The sequence below is a fragment of the Bactrocera neohumeralis genome, chromosome 6 (assembly GCF_024586455.1).
Source record: "Bactrocera neohumeralis isolate Rockhampton chromosome 6, APGP_CSIRO_Bneo_wtdbg2-racon-allhic-juicebox.fasta_v2, whole genome shotgun sequence".
NCBI lineage: Eukaryota > Metazoa > Arthropoda > Insecta > Diptera > Tephritidae > Bactrocera > Bactrocera neohumeralis.
In genome coordinates, this window is record NC_065923.1 from 70,223,571 (window position 1) to 70,244,685 (window position 21,115).

A 21,115-nucleotide genomic window follows, 5' to 3' on the forward strand; every position below is an offset into this window, starting at 1 on the left:
GTAACGTCATAAAGAAAAGCGAAACTTCAGCTAACATTTTCACATATAACTTTCCAAATAAGAATAGATCAAAAAAAAAATATTCAAAATTCCCTGGAATTTGCATGTATTAGTATATATAGAATTTAGTAGCACAAAATATACAGTTCACCCACTTTTTATGCGAAATAGTATAAACAATATGTTTTTGCCAAACAAAGACACTTTATACGCCATTTTAATGTAGAGAAATATATTTGCTCGGAAGCAAAAAAAAGTTAAAAACTGGAAATGCATAGAAATTAGGCAAGAATAAAGCAATGAAAACAATAGCAACTGGAACAACAAGGTGCGAATGAAGAAGAGGAAGAGAGAGGGATGGGGTCAAATAAAAAATACAATGACTATTATCATATGCAAAAGTTCATCGTTGCAAACAACAAAATTGAGAAAGAATAATAAAAAAGCGCACAATGATAATAAACAAACAAAGAATATTAAACACTGCGTAGGAAAACAACAAAAACACTCACATACACAGAAAATGTGAAGAGTGTGTGTGCGGAAGTTTAAAATAAAAAGCCAAACAAAAAAGCACAGATAAAATACAAAAATGACCAAAGTTAGAATACAACTTAAAATAATCACAGAGCAATGACGCATAACAAAAGATATGCAAACACAGCGCAAACAACAACAACAACAGAATGCTGCATAGTAATACACGCGGGAGAAAAACGAACTAAATACAACTAAAATGGAATAATTTTCAAAGTTTGACATAATAAAATAAAATGTTACTGCTTTGCATGCACATTTGCAGTTGCGCCCAAAAGCAGACTACAGCAAAATGGCAGCACATTTAAATATTTAACTTTGGCATAACATTAAATAAAATTTTATGTCAGCGCATGCTGCGCGCTTACACGCCGTTACTATGTAACTGTATTTTGTATGTGTGTGTGTTGCACGCTCAGCGCTGCCACAAAGTAAATAGTGCGCAGCGAAAAGCCAACCATGCGGGCAAACATATCGCCAGTTAGCCAGTCGCTTAGCTGGCGCGACAGCCGCCCAGCCATTCAGTCATTTAGCCCTGCGGCCCAATGAACCATGCGACCAGGCGACTAACAGCACGCGGCGTTGCATTTAATAGACGAGGTTTCGGTATGCGACACGGCACTTTAATTGAACTGTTTACTTCATTTTTATAAATGTTAAGTTGCCATACACACATGCATACATACGTATATACGTATGTGTGTGTGCTTGCTTGTTTGTGTTTACATTGATTGCTGCTGAGTATATGTAATTGTTATTGTTATGTTTGTGATTATTATTTGGTTCAATGCACCAGCTGCCGCACGTTGCTCAATTGTTTGCTAGTGGCTCTTGTTGGCTGCTGCGCGGTATTGCATATCAATGGCAACATCATTATCAACGGCCAGCGGTAGCAGCCATGTTGCAAGTATTGCTTGCGTCAACAACAACAACTGCTATAACTGTTGGCGATTATAGTAGCTACACTGAAATGATTGGTATGTGTGTTGAGCAATAACTGTAGCAACGTGAGCATTAACTAAAACTTCGGTGCGGCAATGAACGCGTGCTTTTTTAAGCTTTTTCATCTTTATTTAATGCAAGTGCATTTTATTGCATATAAATAAGGTTTAAAGCTAAAAATTTAAATTATGGAATGCGCTTGGTTGGTTTAAGGAAATAGCTGTTGAAATATATACGAAAAGTTTTAGTGCTTATGGGAACTTTTAGGGGCTGTTGTTGTTGTTTAGTTATTGAAAATAAGTAACTAGGACTTTCTAAAATAATTTTGAAGTTAGTTGAGTGCTTGCAACATGATATATGTACAAGAAGTTATAATAGTGAAAGCTCTTTGCAATGAAAGCTTTTAAGTGAAAGCTCATAATTGTAAATTGTGAAAGCTCTTGCAAAATAAACCAAATATATTATACAAGAAGTTATAAAAGTGAAAGCTCTCTATAACGAAGGCTTTTCATAGAAAGCTCGTAACGCCTAAAATATTCGTGAAAACTAACTCACAAATATGAAATCTGAAGAATGAATGAATCCTGAAGTTGTATGAGGGAAAGCTCTCTGCAATAAAAACTTTTCATTGAAAACTCCTTTCTTTGAGGATGAAAAATATTCAAAATATTTTTTCTCGAAGACAAGTTTCAGTTCTAGTTACTGACCAAAGAACTTAAGTAAAAGCTGAACTGAAGTTTCTAAAAAACGCACAAGTTTTTTATGTAAGGAGTTTAGAAAAAAATAAATCATAAAATAAGTGCTAAAAAATATTACAGTTCAAAAAAGTGAAAGTAAAGAAATTTAATCAAATGAGTTGAATACTTTTCCTACCAATAATAATGTGAAAGCTCAATGAAAATTAGAACAGTGTTATTCTAGAGAAAGCTGAAAGAGATGAAAGCTTTAAGAAATGAAAGTTCAAAAAGAAATTTCGTTTTAATTGTTATCGATAGTATTATTGGTAGCAATTAGTAAATAAATTCTATTCTAAAACTATAGTGAAAGCTCAAAAAGATGAACGCTTTATAATAATTAAAAAAAATTGAAAGCTCTTTCTAAAATTTTTTTTTTCGAATAAGTTGAATATTTGCGCCTACCGACAGTATTATTGTGGAGAAAGCTCAAAAGCATGAAAACTTTAAAAAATTAAAGTTCAAAAATAAATTCCGACTTGGTTGTTATCGATAATAGAATTTGTAAAAAAATAGTTTTGATAGAAGTAAGTAAATTGAGTATTAACGTAGTGAGAGATCAGAACTCAAATAACATGAAAGCTTTTATTAATAGTGAGAGCTCAAACAGATCAAAGCTCTGAATAGTGAAAGCTTAAAAATATATTTTGATTTCACTGCTATCGATAATAGTATTTGTATCAATCAGTCAGCTTCTTCACTGTCAAATTATTCCTTCACATTCAAGTCGTAATTTTCGAGTATAATATTAATTTGTCGATATTTTGATATTAAGTTCATTCAGGGTTTTTCATTAATATCATTTTTTAATTTTTTTTGCATCACAATTTTTAAAAATTATGTCTATGACATTTTATAAATTTTATATACTTACTTCATTTAACTATAAATGTTTAACTAACAAATTACAATTACACACATAGATCAAGGAAATACAAGAAAATTTGCAAAAATCGTTTGTACTCACCTTTGCTGGCGCCTTCCGGACCACGCAATATGGTGCACTCTTCTATGCTGCCAAAAGGGCTGAATATTTGTCTAACATCCTCTTCGGTTTGTTGCTTGCTTAGCATACCAACGAACAGTTTGCGATCTAAATGCTCTAAATATATTTACGATAGCCGACGTTACGCAGATAAGTAGCAGTCCATACAAAAAGGCACAAATATACGATGGATAGCGGCGGAGCGTTGGGTGGGAGTGGATGTGGTTGGGTGTGGGCGTATGGAGTGATCGGATAAGGGAGTACAAGGTGAACGCATACATTTTAATTTATTTAATTTTTTGTTTGAGGAAAGGGTTTTATTGCGGTTGGGAGTAATTAAAGAAACCAGAAAAAAAGAAAAAAGAAAGAAATACAAATTATGAGTACAAGGAGTTACAAAATATTTCAATATTAGCAAAATAATATGGAGCAAGTAGTTTATGGGTAACATAACGGTGGTAAAAGAATAAGGTGTTCATGGAGATTTAGTGGTATGCACGAAAAAGGGTTGGAGAAAATATGCGGCGCGGCCACAAAGTAGTGGAGCATTAAAATTAATATAAATTACCGAAAAAAGCAACGTAGTGGTAGCAGAGAAACAGAAAAATTGTAAAATATGTCAAATAAGGGATGATAGGTAAAATATTGTAAAATATTTTAAAATAAAAAATTTTCAATAAATATAATGAAGGTTGTATTCCCATTAAGTAGACAAACGAGTTAAGAGCAAATTATATGCATGTATATAAAATGTAACAAATGCAACGATATAACGAACGAACGCAACGAATGCACATTGAAACGAGCGCCAAAGTACAAAACATTACAACATTTAAATATATTTGGAATATTTAAAATTTGTTTTTTTTTTTTGTATTTGTAATAAGAAAACGTTACAACATTTATTTAAAAATAGTATTTGCATTAAAAGTTTATGGGTTTTTCATTTGTTGTTTAATTTGTTTCACATTTGAGTACAATTTTATTTTATTGCGAAAAGGAAACCAAAAAAAATTTCAGTTTGAATTTTTAATTTTTTTAATTTTTCAAGCAATTCAAGTAGCGAGTTTTATGATTGAATGTAAAAAAGAGAAAAAAGAGTTCAAAAAAATAAATAAAAAAAATCAAACAAAAAAATATATATTATAAAACAAGAAACAGTTAGATGTGAAACGCGAATTTTTATATTTTCGAATTATGCACAAAATAAAAAAAGAATTGAAAAAAGTATTTATACGAAATTCCAGCAGAAAGCAGCAGTATGCAAAATAATTTTGATTTGTTAGTAGAGCGAGAGGAAGTTGTGGAAGTTTGCACGTGTTCAGCACGCAAGTAATATTTTCACAATTTTTTTTTTGTTTTTGTTGGTGGGGGAAATTTTGATTTTTGTAAGGAAATTGTGCCAATTTTTGTTGTACGATTTACAGCATTTTTATTTTTTTTTATTTTTTTTATTTTTCATATATTTTTTTTATTTTTTGTATTTTTTTCAGTTTTTATGTAGTTGAGTTGGAGTTGGTAGAGCAAAAAAAGGAAGAAAAAGAAGAAAAGACAAAAATTGTAACTTTAGTAAAAATTTTGAATAAATGTTTATCTAAATGTTTGTTTTGTGCTTAAAGTTTTACTCTATAAAACTTTGTTTTAGCATTTAAAGTGGCAATTATTTTAATAGAGAGCTTTTGGGGGTTTTGTTAAAAATAATTTGGGCTAAGCAGATTCGAAACAACTAGGAATGCACATAAGAAAACAACTTTAGTTTCGAAAACTTGCTTGTATAGCACTGGCATATATAATTTCGCTTCAAAGTAGGCAATAAAGTTATTGAACGTATTTTTGTAGAATATATTTAGGCACAGGGAATGAAAGTTTTTGAATAAAGTAGAAACTTTTGAATTAGAGCACAAGTTTATGTAACACTAGTACAAAATATTACTCCCAGAAGTAGGCAAAAACCTATTGAGCATATTTTTGCAGCATACTTTGAAGCGCAATGATTGCAAAGAAGTACATTTTTCATATATATGCTACTAGTTTTAAACACCAGTGTACATATATGCTTTTAGGCTAAATGTAAAAGGGGAAAATTTTTTGGAATAAGTACAAAATTTGGAAGCCAAATTAATGTAACACATATTTTTACAAAAGTAGACAAAACACATTTTTGATGCATAATTAACGATTAAATTGAAAATTTTCGACACACATAGACAAGAAAGCTATTGGAAACATTTTTGAAATATGCTTTTAGGCGCAATGAATGCAAAGAAGTACAATTTTTACACAAAATACAAATTAACGAATCGACACACATGTCTATTTGAATTTGTACTAAAATTGTTTGATTGTTGTTGTAATTTAAGGTAGATTTAATTTTTTGGACTTCTTAAATTCGCTGTAATTAGTTAACGTTTTTTGTGGCAATTTCAGCAATTTGTTTATTGCACTTCATAGCTTGTTTTGAATCTGCTTGGTATCGAAAGTTTTCAGCCAATGTGTTTGCCTAAACTTTATGTAACTTTAATACTATATTTTTTTTATTTTATATAGTTTACCTAAAAATAATAATATACTTACGAATAAGTTTTACGAATACTCAATAAAAATGCGACCACACATACATACGCACAGCGATACGAAAAATTACAATACGTATACATTTATATAAAACTTTCAGTCATAGCCACTACTTAAAAATCGCACAATTCTTTATAAATCAAATGATATACATATGTACCTGCTGGCTTAGCTGCTTGATTTATCGGCGCTAATATGCTGTTGAGATTTTAATAAATATATATGGCAAAAATAATAGTGATATCATAAGTAATGTGTCTAATATTTTGTGGCAAATTTTATAAATACTAAAGGTTATTAAGCACTTTCAGTTTGCATTGAGGGAAAATGTGTGAAAAAAAGTATACATATGTTTAGAATATATTTTTGATATATTTGATATGAGCAAAGCTAGCTTTGCAGTCATTTACATATTTAGAAGTACTAGTTACGTTTAGTGGTTAGGAAAACCTGTAGCATACATTTTGGCGTGAGTAAAATTTATAAATATTTTGAAATCCGAGAGGTAATGTTGAAGAAATAGCACAGAAAGTGTCATTTATTGTTTTAGTACAAAATACAGCTTCTGCAAGAGCTGAAGCTGCTCGACCTTCTCAAGTGACACCGCTTGGCCTATAGAGCGAGCTCTTTAAAGGTTCCAAGTAGATCTGACAATTGCGAGCCAAATTTAGTTCTGCGATGAGGCCTACTTCTGGCTCAAAGGGTACCTAAACAAGCAAAATTGCCACATTTGGGACGGAGATTCATGAGCTGCCATTTCATCCAGAAAACACGGCGGTTTGGTGTGGTTTTAGTGTTGCCGATCAGTGAAGAGAGAGAAGAAAAAACAAAGGACCAAAATAATTCGGATAATATAGATAACCATGTGGCATGTCAAAGAACGGAAGGCTAGCTCTGAATTTATTCGATTATGTAGAATATTATATTTTTATTATTTTTTTTTTTTTATTTTATATAAGACAATTTAAACACGAATTCGGGGTTCCGCGTTTATAGGTGTTGAAAGCGTCGAGTTTAACAAACTAATTTCTATGAACCCTGTGAACTATGAAGTTTAATAAACCCACTGCACTAACTCCAGTTTGAGGTTTAGTTTTGTGTGTTGCAACAGCTGACTTTGAGAAACTCTCAATAACTCGAGTTGAAGTTTAGAGTTTAAGCGTGTTGAATGCGCTGAGTTTAACAAAATCATTTCAATAACTCCTTTTGAAGTTTCGTATTACGTGTTGCCACCGACCCGAGTTTGAGATTTCGTGTTGAAACTATTGACTAGCGTTGACTTCAGAAGCCTAATACTAGAGTTTGAGGTTTTGTGTTTATGTATGTTGCGAGCGCTGAGTTAAATATTTTATATTTAGTGCACTTTCGGTTGGCACATCTAACTCGAGTTTAAGATTTTGTATTCAGATATGACTTTCAAGCATTCGCTTTAGATATTTACGAAGTGCTAGGGGCCTGAAAAGTACTTAATAGGTTAGGTTAAACTCTTTAGTTGTGCATCTGAAACTGTCGACACAGTTCCTGACACATAACACTCTGAAGTCAGTTTAGAATTTACTACTCAATAATACCACTAAAACTATTTAACTTAAGTCGGGTTTAAGGTTCTGTATTAAGGAATAGATTCTTTAGATGTTTAAGAAGATGCTGGAGCAAGAAAAGTAGTCATTACATTTACGTTATTGAAAATATTCAACCGCGCATCACTCCTATTTTGATAGCGTTTTTTGATAAACCTCAAAGTCTGAAATAAATGTTCAGATTATAAGGATTTACAATTCAAAAATTCAACTGAAAAAGAATTTCTTTAGAAAATACTTAATTATCTCAATTAATTACTAGTTATTGTACACGTTTTTTGGAAACATTTTTGATTATAATATCAAGATTGCATTGAAAGGATTGTATAAGTAGCCAGTGATATAAGTAGAAGCAGAAAGTGCTATCAAGCTGTTACTAAAAAGCATGAAAGAGTATGAAAACGTATACATTTCTATACATAAATGTACGAGCATGTACAGCGTTTGCCCCGCAGCTGCGAATTTGTTATAAAATGAGTGCTTAGATAGCGTCAGATATTACCGAGAGCAATTGTGAGCTGTAATGAGCAACAAAAGGATACTTGCCACACACACACACATGTAACTGTATATGCACAAGCGTAGCTGTCAGTATTTAGTATAAAATTACCGTGATACAGCCGCAGGCGCAACATGCAAAAATAACAAAGCAAAGATGTAGCAAAAAAAAAAATATGAAAGAATTGGAACAAAGACAAAGGAGCAACAGTGGCGCTGCCACAAATTGTAGCAAACTGCTTACCCAAGACTGAACTTGCAGAGCTAACTTGCCTGCCAACATTCGAGTTAAGTGTATGAACTCCTTTTGGAAGTGCATACTTCCTTGCTGATACTTAATATGACCAAACTTTTAACATTAAACTGGCTGATTGTCTGCGTAAATGTGTGCGTGATATAGCAATACACATGAGGCAAATGTGTGAGCGCTTTTATATGTATGTGTGGATAAGCGTCTGGTTGTGTGTGCGCTGTTGAAGGACATATTGCTGTAGTTAAGCTAATAATAGCCAGAGTACTTTTCATTTGGCTCGGCCAGCTACGAAAAGGAAACTACACACATATCAAATATGCACACACACACATGCATAATGGGTGTAACACAGGCATTTGTATATATAATTGTGCACGACTGCTCAGCAATTCAACTCGAGCGCCGAGTAGACCATTGGGTCTCTTGAATATTTATACATATGTGGCGTAAAACTTACAGACAATAGCTTCATTGGCAACAGATGGCGCACCAAGGAGTAATTGCGCACAAAGCAACAGCGTGTGTTTGTGTGTGCTTGCTTGTTGCAGGCAATCTTCTTCTTCGTCGCACTAAAATTAAAAGCAATAAAAGTAAAAATAAAATTGCATGAAATTTTGTGCAAGCAAAGTGGCAAGCAAGCTGTTTTTATACAATTATTGGCTGTTGTTTGTAGCAAATGTGTGTGTTCACGAATAAAATTGTGTATATGTGTTAGCGCTTAAATGCTTATGTGTTGCACCTGCTTGCTGCTAATTACAAATCTTGACACATTTGCACATAAATAGAGACCTAGAACATGTTGAAGGTCGTTAGTAGCGCTTTAAATGGCTTTAAATGATGTTTGTATGAATTTTGTAGCATAGACAAAGGCGCGTTGGTTGAATTGAACAAATTTGAGGTTAATTTTGCAGCGTGGTATGCACTTTTTCGATATAAGCAGTTTAATAAAAGACAAACATGTTTGTATATAAGCTGTAGCATAGTGCTGAGCAAAATAAGTGCAGCCATAAAACACTTATTTTTAGAGATTTTTACATATTTTGATATTTTTTAGTATTGTTGGCTAACTTATGGTAAAATATAAAGTCTTTTAAGGCGTAGTCAGTTAATTTTCTTAATGAAAGCCGTGACTAAGTCGATCATACTGAGCAGATAGCCTGCTTTGGTCAGCATCTTCTTTTATAAAAATATATTTTTCCTCACTTATTTTCAAGTTTTTCAACCTTTCAAGTATAAAACAAGTAAGGCAGGAAATCGCTATAATAATAAAGCCCATTAGGCACATACAGACAAGCTAAGTGGCTCCTTTAGTGCCACGTGAGGCGCGCCATTTGGCAAATATAAAGTCACCGTGTAGTTACAGCATGGAATGTGCAGCAGTCACGGTCTGATTGCTCAATGTTGAGCTGGCGAATAGTCTTACAACACTCACACAGGGCACATATGTATGAATGTGTTGGTTTAATGCTGGAGCAAGTGTTGAAATTCAGCAAAAAATGCTTAATATATTTTTTTGAGGACAGCGAGCCGAGGGCAGCTGCTAGCTGACTGTTAACTGCATGCTGCCTGCCTAGTCACTTATGACACATCATATTGCTTATGTATGTGCTAGAGAATGTTAAAATATACAGTAGCTCCTTTTCAATTTCTTTATTGCTTTTACTACAGCCGCCAGCGCAATTATCCGGTGCAGCAAAGGCGGTCAGCAGCTTGTAACAACAGCAATGGTTATTTTAGCTGACGCTTTAGTTAGCTACAACTTATTTTAATTTTTTTTCTATGTGCTGGCATGCTATGTTAAAGCCTAAGCGGCAATTTTTGCCTTTTCGTCTCTACGGTCCGTCAAAAAGTAAAAATAGCTTGCAACAAATAGTAAAAAAAAAAATCAGCAAATGTGCAAAAGCGTTCAGAAATTGCTAACCACATGAAATGACCAGGTGCGCTCAAGCGCCTAGTGGTATGCTACACAAACACCAGCCCTTGTGTTAACTCTTTCCAATGCCGTTTTATAATTTGTGTCTATGCCGCTGTTTGTGGCAGCAATTTTTTACTTTGCTTATGACTTTTCTGTTGCAGGCTTCAGCCAACATTTTTTTCATAGAACTTAGATCCCTGTTTTGCAACTTTTTTTGTTATAAAAATGAGTTAACTGCAGACAGTTGCTAATTGTCTGGCGCAATTTTGACTTTTCTGTTTTATGCACGATTTTCAATTCGTTCCAGAAAAAGGCAGGCTCAGCGGCAAAAGATTCTCTGGACAACCTCACTAAAATGTCAGTTGTGTAATTGTATTTTAAATGCTGGTACTCTCACCGTGAGCTTTTTCATGGTAGTCATTTGTTGTCTTTGCTTTAGCTGGCAGGTAAAAAGCTAATGGTTTTCGCTTTCCACATATGTAATAGTGTGCAGCCCTTCGGCCACTTTATTGCCTTTGTGTGCAGACGTCTGTGCACATTGACATGTAAATTGGCATTTAATGACGGTACATGAGATTAGTAGTTGAGGTAAAAATAATTTCAAATGTGTTTTGAATGAGAAACGAAGTAATAAATGAGAATGTGCTAGATAAAGGGTGCTCAAATAGGTGTTTCTTTATTACTATATGAATGTTTAGTGTCATTTATTAACGCGTAGATTAACGCTTACACATGATAGCTTTAACTAGAGGAGTTTTAAACGTTATTTGCGACTGAAGCCAAAAAGTATGCCTCAAAGTATGCAAAACGACATTAAAAAGTTAAAAGTTAGTTGCAAAGTGAATAAAATGTTATCATACATGAGCTCTTGTAGTCGAATTTACTCTTTAAACACTCACAGTTAAATTTGACTTAGACAGACTTCTTTAAATGGTATTGATACATATTTTTATATCCTAAAAAGGGTATATTTTGTTGATACCATGTTTGTTACAGCCAAAAAGAAACGTCGGAAACCTTGAAAAGTCATGTTTAATTTTTTGTTTTAAATGTTATTTGCGATCGAAGCCAAAAAGTATGCTTCAAGATATACAAAACTACATTTAAAAGATCAAAGTAAATTTCAAAATGAAAAAAATGTTATCATCCGTGAGCTGTTGTCTTCGAATATACTCTTTATACACTCTAGGTCATATTTGACCAAAACTGGCCCCTTTAAATGGTACTTATAAATACTTTTATACCCTAAGAGAATATATTTGGTTAGCATGATGTATTTGAAAAAATGCTTATCTGTCAAAATTGCCATAATAGAATCATCAACGTATATAGCCGCCATATAAACTGAACATTAGGGAGTTAAGTTCTTGTAAGGAAAACTTCTTTATTTCACATGGTATCTGTGTGAAATTTGGCATAGATAATAATCCAAGCGATTAATATACTTTCCGAGAAATATGTGCAGAGCGGACAAATATAGCATATAGCTGCCATACAAACTGAACGGTTAAATTCAAGGCTTTGTATGGAACGCTATTTTATATGAGCAGACATCTTCACGAAATTCGGCGCAGATTACTGCCCAAAGCATGTCTACTATCTCCGAAAATATTGTTCAGATCGGAACACAATAGCACATAATAAATGTAAATTGACCCATCAGGCTACTGAAATATCTGCATTTTTGTGCAGATCTCTGTATGACTCGGTACATATAGTGATTAGAAATGCGATATTTACGCTGATAGATTACTAAATAATGTATATAAATTACTTAGAAATTGGGTATTTATTGTGTTAGATCTGTTGTATTCACCCGATATTTTTATTTTATTAGTTTTTCCAAAAATCTTATTTATAAAAATCTTATTATACATACATATAATTCACATAACTCTTCAGCTATAAATATTTAATTGAAAGTTGTCTAATAAATTCAAATAATTTATTTTGTTCTCTTGTTTCATTTGCTGTCACTTGCTTTCTTTCACAATTGCAATAATTCTGTGCACGTAAACAAGTTTTATGAAAGAGAAATACAAACACTTATTCACTGTGCGCCAGTATTGCCATTAATTTTAATTTGCTTTTATAATTGCATGGCCAAAAAGTGAAATATTTTCACTTATAATTATAATGACAAGCATTGACATTAGCGTAATTGATTTTCAACAAATACACAGATATTTAAATACAGCAAAATTCGCACGCACAACGCACACCAACCGACGCACAACTAATTGGAAAAACAGATTTCGACAGTAAAAACAAAATAAATGTTCAAAACATAAACAAGCAAAGGCTGCTGCGAGCAGCAAATAGATAATTAGTGAGTGCGTCATATTTGGCTGGAGGAAAATGCAGAAATCGAAATTTGATGGCAATCAACAGTGCGCATAAATGTGATTATAAAACATAACTCAGTGTTGTAGTTGTAGTGTGTTTGTATATACATACATATATATGAGTGCAACATAAAGTAGAGCAAGCGTATGACAGTTTGAAACGCACGATTAATTTTGGTAGTAAATTTGAGTGTCACGCACACAAATACACATTGCATGGTATTTAAGCAATATTTTCAAAATTCCATTATACGCATTATTATTAACAAATACACCCTTATTCATGTATGTATATATATGCATAGGTCTATGTGTGTGTATGCATATGGCTAAATGTGAGTATGATGTCTATAAGTGTATATATAAATGCCTGCTGCTGCTTAATTTCTAATTGTTTGTTTTTACTGCTAATTGCTATTGCTTTTAATAGCTATTTTTATTAGTCAGTTATGCCTCTATTTAGTTGTTGCTGTTTTCCTTATACAACAATAGCACTCACACTACTAAATTTGATTAATTTTCGGTCAGTACTAAAAGCGAGTTATATTTGCAAACTCGTTTTTGAAAATCAGTCGCTAATGGCACGTGTAACCTCCGCAGTGTGTTTCTAATTAACCTGTTTTTTATGTAGCGTTGCCTAGTTTAAGGCGCAAATGTTTATAAGTAGTTTTTGTTTGTCCAGTCCGATATGTGGCTGTCACTTCACTGTCATTTTAGTATTCCGATCAATATCACTTTCGAGTCAGGCTCCAGAGAGAAGATCTGACTGGTGAAGTAAATTAAGGTAGTAGGTTACGCCCTCTATCCATACCGACGGATCTAAAATAAACTGGAGCTCCAATGATCACAACATCTCTCTTTTTATACGCCTACCAGACTCAGCCAGCATCTTCTAAGCGGAAGTACTACTATTAATTCCAACATAGTCAAAGACTGCAGGAATTCTTGCCCACTGCTAGTTTAACGCGACTTGTCCACAATTTGGGTTCTCAATATCAGAAGGCAGAAAGGCAAGGATCGACTAATAAGGTTACGAAATTGTATATACTTCTTCTTCTTAATTGGAGGATGGAGTCATGTGTAGAAGTTCACGCAAGTGAGGAAAGTTCTCTGATCGCCATTCACTTGGGAGTGGCCAGAAACGATTCTTTTACACATGGTTCAAGCAGTGAGAAGGCGAAACACCCCCTACATAGGGTTGTGCGCTGGGTTTGGGACCCGCCACGTCATTCGGCTTACCATTCTGATCATAATTACTATTTGACATTTTCACAAATTTGTTCACTAAATTCGTGCCAGAAATAATATACAAATGTGGCATATAGGTGGCCACACGATTCTGATAGTAGGTGAAAACCTACCAGTTTAAGATATCTATTCATGATATCAAAAGTGTATTTATGTATGTATAATTTGAGCTGAAGTTAGGTGAAAGATTTGACCATTTTAAGTGAAAGAAAAATTTCGAAAAAAATATAATTTATATATAATATATGGAATAAGAAAAGAATAAGTAATGCATGACTAAATAATATAGCTCTTCGATAATTTCTGGCATTCACAAGACCTCTGGTTACTCACAAAAGCAGTCATATTTGAATATTTCTGAATATATACACATTTAGCACCAACTGCTTCCAATTGTAAAACTATAGTACAGGAATGCATACCTATACACATCTATATTATGAATATGCATGCATTTAACCAACTAATATATGTATCTATTTGCAACAAATCCTTGTATTCCTACATTTGCTGTAATTTCTGTGCTGTCAACAGCAAGACCAAGCATTTGCCACAACTGTGATTGAGAAGCCAAGAAGAAGCTGAAGACGTAGCCTTACACACAAGAGACACACATGAAACTGTAGCTGCACATAAATGAAGTTTTTGTGGCAAAACTCTGTGCATGTGTGTTGCAGGCGTACGTGTGTGTGCTTTCGCATTTAATATCTAATATATTAGTTATGGCGCCTGCTTGCGACATAAATGAAATTTTAATAACAAACACGCATGTTTCAGAAATTTGCGGTTGATTAATTGAAATGTGGTTAAAAGCTTGCGGTTAAAGTCAAGCGCAGGCAAATGCAATTGCACACAGGCTTACAAGCGTGCAAGTGTATGCGTTGAAACCTGTAAGTATGCAACGAAGGCAGGCAATCAGTGCTGTTGGTTAAGATTAAGTGAGCATTTTTCGGACTTTTTTGCTTTCATTGCTGGTTAACGGTTATATAAGTTGTTTGTAGTGTAGTAGTGAGGTAAGCTATGAAATTAATTTGTAATTTCAGTAATTAAATGCAAGGCAATTTTGCGGAAACCGCAAAAGTGTTGATGGAAATTTTTGCAGTTAAAGTTATTATATTATTTTTAAAGAGAGTGAGCATACTAGCAACAGTAGTACGAATATCAATTGAATAAAGCTTGAAATTTAAGTTGCTGGACACAAAATTTTCTAAATTTTTCGGTTCAAAAATTTTAAGGAAATATTTTTACAAGAACACTTATATAAATGCCGTAAAAATATTTTTCTAACGTCGCCATTTCCTATTATTTCTACTATTTCACTTACATTGTCGAAATTCCTTACGTTGCCTGCAAATTCCTTAACAAAGTAAGCAGCTCATTCGCATTTGTCCCCGAGCAACGTAGCAACACTTACTTAAAAGCCTTGCACGTTGGCGGTAAAGGGGAACGCATTGTACAGACATTTACTTAAACCCTTTTCAGCCATTTAGGCGTTTATTAGCTGAATACCAAGCCGCATGCCATGTCTATAGCACTAGGCTGACTGCCTGACTCGCTGCAAAACGCAGACGTCGCTCTACGCCCACTATACCTCTCCTCCAACGCCAGGCTGTCACACTGCTGAGGACGTAAGCGCAGTCTGTACTTAACTCCTTTCAACAGCTATGCAGCTAAATGAGCTGCCCTTTATCATTTGGCGCTCCCCCGTGCTCGATCTTTCACACTCTTTGTGTGCGTGCGTTTGTTGCGGTGCGCGTGCCCCCAAAGGACCTTTGAGCGCAATTGTTTTGAGAGACAATTGTCAAAAAGTTGGCAGCCACCAGAGCGACAAACTTAAGGTTACTCAAACTCCTTGCAAGAAATTAAATAAATATACGCAGAGCAGCATACTTTTAGGAGTAAAGTGTGAATTCATGACGGTTGCTTGTCAGTTGCTTTAAAGCAACGCTGAATGACAGTTGAAATTTCTACAAATAAATGCCTTTGCATCAAGGCGACTTATAAAATATATGATTTGTGATATTTCATAGCCTGCACTTGCTGTCGGAAGCGGTAGGAATTACTTTTGTATAAGTATATAAAAGCTACCAAGCAGTATATGCGCAGCATAAAGAGTCAAGAAAATTGCCTTTGTTGCCACCTTAGTACAATGCCTCAAAGCACAATGACGACTGTCTTTCAACCTGACCGCTGTTTAGCATACTTCGAGGCGCATTTGCGAACTTTGCGCTTTACACGCACTCATTTACTCAAATCGCTAGTCCTTTGGGTATCTTTATGCGTTCGGAGTCTTTTGGTTCACTCGTTAGTCTTCGAAAATTTGTAGGCTTGAGTTAAATAGAGTCTATAGCGTCTGCGGTGTTTTTGTAGGCGGCTGTGCGGTACAAAAGACGTTTTTCCTTTGGTGTGTATAGCCGTCAGACAAGTGTAAAATTAGTTCATTAGTATTGTACGCAAATTAGTTAGACTGACTGACTGCCATTAGCGACTTTAAGAGACGTGCCTGCCAGTTGCGAAGGGTAGTAAAGATAGGTTAAAAATAATTAGATGATATTCGAAACATTTGATTTGCTTGGTCGGCTTGTAGAAAGATTTTGTAATTAGTAAAAAAAAAGTGCTTAAATATTTCATTAAAAATAATTTTTTATTAAAATAAATGCTACAAAGCCGAAAACATTTATGGATTAAAGTTCATAAGCTGTCTGAGAATTACAAAATCAAAACTTTCAGCGACGAAAATAAGCGTCTACTTCAGTTTTAGTAGAAAATGCTATATTTCTCTTGAGAACAAGTTATCACTTTGGTTTTAAAACACTAAATTCACACAAAACTTCCATGTGATCACACTTTTGAAATTTTTTTCAAATTTTGGATTATAGAATGTCAAGAAAGTCTCAAAAGTTCTCTTAAAAAACTTCCTAACTAACCAACGTATTTCGATACGACCACCATGCAACACTGTCACCAAGCCGCATGCAACATAATGCTGCGTTGCAATTTTTATGACCCAATGGCTTACCAAAGCCCCTGGTGACAGTCAACTTTTACAGCGACCATAGCTGGTTTATGCTCATAATTGTTTGCTTTCTTTCCATTGCTTGCCACTGTCTGTCGCAGCAGGTTAAATTGTGTTGGTCCGTCGCTAAGCAGGTAATGCACTTTTATTATTATTTGTTTTTGGATTTTTTACTTGCTTTCAAATATATTTTTATGCTTTTTAAAGATTTCCTTAGCTCTGTTGGGGCCATAAAAGTGACATTGACGCGCATAAAAATGTAAAAAATGCCAATTGTAAAGAAGAGCTCAGTGCAAATGAGAATTTATACTGCCAGTACTTGCGTGTGTTGGTTTGTGTGTGTGTGTGTTTAACGGTTTTTGTGCTGAAACGGGCGTAAATCTTCTGCCAGCAATGAGCAGCTCTTGGAATGTCAAATAAATTTAAGTTGTGACGCGTCAGGGATCAACGTAATTTTATTGGTTGGCAGGTGAGTGTTTCCTACCGCTGCTGGTGGGGGTTGCATTGCTGTATGTGTATATGTATGTGTGGAGTGGCTTGGAAATTTTTCTTGGAGCGTTAGGGGAGCACTAACTTAAATGTGGAAAAATGTGGAAAACCAATGTAAACAATTATGTATATAATATATATAATATAAAATATAATATATATGATATATAAATTATATACAATATTATACATTGTACTTTTAAAGTATAATTATACTACAAAAATTCTTCTGGTTCCTACATATTTTTTATTATTGAACATATGTTGAAAAATCATGCAAACATATGAGTTCCGAATCCACTCGTCAATCTGGTTTCCTGATATTTGTTGTTATATGAAAAATAATGCAAAATTGCAGTATTCTATGTTCGTTAGTCTACAGCCGGTGGCATTGAAAGTACTATTATGTTTTTAAGCCGATTGCTTCCAAATTTCTATTTTTTAGACAATGTTGTTGTATAAAATTTTGGCACCCTATTTAGTAAGCTTCCGTGCCCGTACTGATTAATGTCTAACAATTAACTTGAGCTTTTCTGCTTTAATTATTGTCTTACAATAAAGTTTAGACCTGGTTATAGCAGAAGTATATACAAAGATCATAGTTCTTATGATGGATTGTTATCTGGCATAGTCTCCAGAATAATATATTATTTTTAATACAAACCAATTACTTACAGTTTTGAGATTTTATTGAATGAGTGCAAAGAAACTTACCTGAAATTGAAAAAAAAACAAAATTGTTATTAGTACAGTTTAGTTGTCGTACATCATTTATAAAAATTATTAAAATAAGTATTATATAGCTAAGGAAGAAATGCGTTTAGACATTATTTCTTCGTCTTCCAAAGCACTGACACAGTAAATTTGATAATTTATTTTATTTTGAGAAGTATACATTTAGGCGCAATACAGTAACATTCAAGAAAATGAGCTTAGGTTTTTGAAAAATAATAGAAACTAGAATTAGAAGCCGCATGTAAACTAACTTGGCAAATTTTCGTGTTGAAATTTTTTAAATAAAAAAGTTTTCATAGCTAGAAGTATTCATTTAGACTCAATCGATTTCTTACATATATATTTTTATATCCATAGAAGTACGCATTTGAGAATAATTATATTAAACAGCAAAATTTAGAAGCATACATTTAGGCGCAATCAAGTCAAATGACGAATAAGTGCTTTAATATTAATAAATTTAAAACATTTTCCATTTTAAAAACAACCGAAAGTAAATTTAGAATTATTTAACCGAAATTTATATTACAATAGTATCTATATATATACATATAAATACTAATAAATATATTTAAAATAATTTTTTCCTAAATAAATTTGTTTCCATTGCTAAAAGTATACCCTAGGGTCAACCAATTTCCATTTAGACTCAATCGATTTCTTATATATATATTTTTATATCCATAGAAGTACGCATTTAAGAATAATTATACTAAACTGCAAAATTTAGAAACATACATTTAGGCGCAATCAATTTAAATGACGAATAATTGCTTTAATATTAATAAATTTAAAACATTTTCCATTTTAAAAACAACCGAAAGTAAATTTAGAATTATTTAACCGAAATTTATATTACAATAGTATCTATATATATACATATAAATACTAATAAATATATTTAAAATAATTTTTTCCTAAATAAATTTGTTTCCATTGCTAAAAGTATACCCTAGGATCAACCAATTTTTCTAATAAAAGAATTTTATTTCAAGGAGACTACGTTTAGGTGAAATTAACTTATTAACATTGTGACAAAAATGCTTACGGAAATTGTAACTAAATTGCTCGAGTGCGATATTAAAAAAAATGTATTTTGCTAAGTTTGTTAACAGCTGCTTAAGTCAGTACACCTCAGCAGTACATTGCGATTTTTAGTATGGATAAAAATATCAAACAAAGAATTCGTCTCAAATTTAGTATTTATAACCAAATGTCATGTGCGGAATCATTGCGAATGTTGGAAAGGGCTTGCCGTGATTTATATTTATTAAAAACACAAGCTACGAGTGGTACAAAGCCTTAAAAGACGGTCGATATATCGTTGAAGACATGCCTCATTCTGGACGTCCTTCGAGTACCTTAACTGTTCAGAATATTAAAAAAGTGAAGGACATGGTGCTTGAAAATCGTCAAGCAAGTCAGAGAGATGGCACAAGGGCTCGACATCTCTCGCGAGTCTGTTCGAATTAATTTATTGCATATTTTAGGTATGAGACTCGTCTTTTTTTCAAAAAGAGTGCCTTAAACAGGTCTCTTTGCACATGCTTGATCGTTCAAATTTCCATTCGCCATACAGGGAGAGCATTATATCCGCCGATGAGACATGGAGTTATAAGTTTGACATGCAAAGAAGTTAAAAATTATCGAAATGGAGCCAGCCGAAGCCAAAAAAATCACGATAGAGCTCAAAAATCATGGTGCTGCTTATTGTTTCTTTGGATATTCGTGGCTTGGTGCATCATGCATTTTTCCGGAGAGACAGACCGTATTGAGAAATTGTGGAAGAACAATTCATGGTTTTTATACGATAATAATGCACCAGCACATCGAGCCACGATTGTTACCGAATTTAAAGCCAAAAAAGTAATGAATATCATTGATCAACCACCGTATTTACCAGATTTGGCTACGGCGGTTTTTTCTTGATCCCCAAACTGAAATTGCCGCTCCGTGGAAACCGTTTTCAGTCGATGGAAGATGTAAGACAAAATTCGCAGAAGGAGCAGAAGGCTATCTCAACAAGTTCTTATGAAAAGTGCTTCAAGGAACGGAAAAATCGTTTACGTAAGAGTATTACATCTGGTGGGGATTCATTTGAAGGCGACAAAATAAATAATAATGAATAATTAAATAATATACATATTATTTACAATTTCCGGGTGCTTTTTTTTGTCACAATGTATATGCAAAATACATAATCTGAAGCTAATTTGATGTTCGCTGTTCTTGTTTTGGCGCTATTTAAGTTGTTTAACTGTAAGTAATGGTAAGAAATAATATTTTATGAAATTGGGAGCTGTAATAAATGAGTAATTTATATATGTGGAAGCATATTGCTATATATAGTGGTTTTAGAGATTATATATGATTTGCTTACTTTTTTATTTGAATAGAAACCTTGGTAACCGCGCTCTTTAGAGTCCAGTTTTTGGATTTTTTAAGTGTTATTTGCTAATAGAACTTATATTATTATTAAGTATGTAATGTTGTTTGGATTTGATTGTTGTGTTTTTTTAATTATTTAAAGTTTAACTATTTTATATAAGCCATGAAATATTTAAATATTTTTATTTTGTTTATTATGTATTTTTTGTTTTTTTAATTCAATCGTTATCCCTGTATTTATGGTTGGTAGTTTGCTAATTGGTTTTAAGAAATTTCTAATTTTTTGTTTTTAAGATATTTGAAACTTCAATTATTAAATTTACTTGATATTTAAAATGAATGCAATGTTTATTTAATATTTCAATTAATTGTTAATTAATATTTGCATTAATATTCATTTTAAATTTTAATTAAAAATATTTATTAATTTTTTGCGTAATTAAGGTATGTTTTTGTAACATCAGCGGACGTGTGAGTTTCAAATTGTGTGTGCTTTTAAATTTTTGTAAGCATTACTTGCTTTTTTTATGAATTTTATTTGCTAATAATATCAAGTGACTTTTGCGTTATCACCAAAGTGTGAGTTACAATAGGCACGCGTTTAAAACTACAAATTTCGCGTTGAATTTTTACAGCTAAATTATGTATAAGTGAGTATATTAATTGAAACGTTCGATCACCACAAGTGTATAGGAAAAGCTAAGCAGTTGCAATTGGCGCTAAGAGTTTTGTGTATGCACAAATATATTTTAGTAATTTTTTTTTAAATTTATTTACTTATATAAATTATTTGCTATGCGTGCTATGAGCAAGAAATTTTAACAAATTTCGTTAATTTTGCTATTTCAAATAAATTTTTAGTTTATTATTTTTGAA

At 32.9% G+C, this 21,115-nt stretch overlaps 1 protein-coding gene across 16 annotated transcripts in view; it reads right to left on the bottom strand.

Annotated features, from left to right (window-relative positions):
* The window catches only part of LOC126763544 (CUGBP Elav-like family member 4), a 955,905-nt gene that overhangs the window by 205,722 nt on the left and 729,068 nt on the right, over positions 1-21,115 (bottom strand). For 9 of the 16 annotated variants that reach the window (XM_050481138.1, XM_050481135.1, XM_050481132.1 and 6 more), the window contains one exon: positions 3,181-3,315. The exons of 3 other annotated variants lie outside the window; for them this stretch is intronic. In XM_050481138.1, coding sequence (XP_050337095.1) covers positions 3,181-3,315 — 135 coding nt within the window. Of the gene's footprint in view, positions 1-3,180; positions 3,316-20,231; positions 20,979-21,115 lie in introns of those variants that run through there. 4 more of the 16 variants (XM_050481134.1, XM_050481139.1, XM_050481146.1 and 1 more) reach the window with 3 other exon arrangements.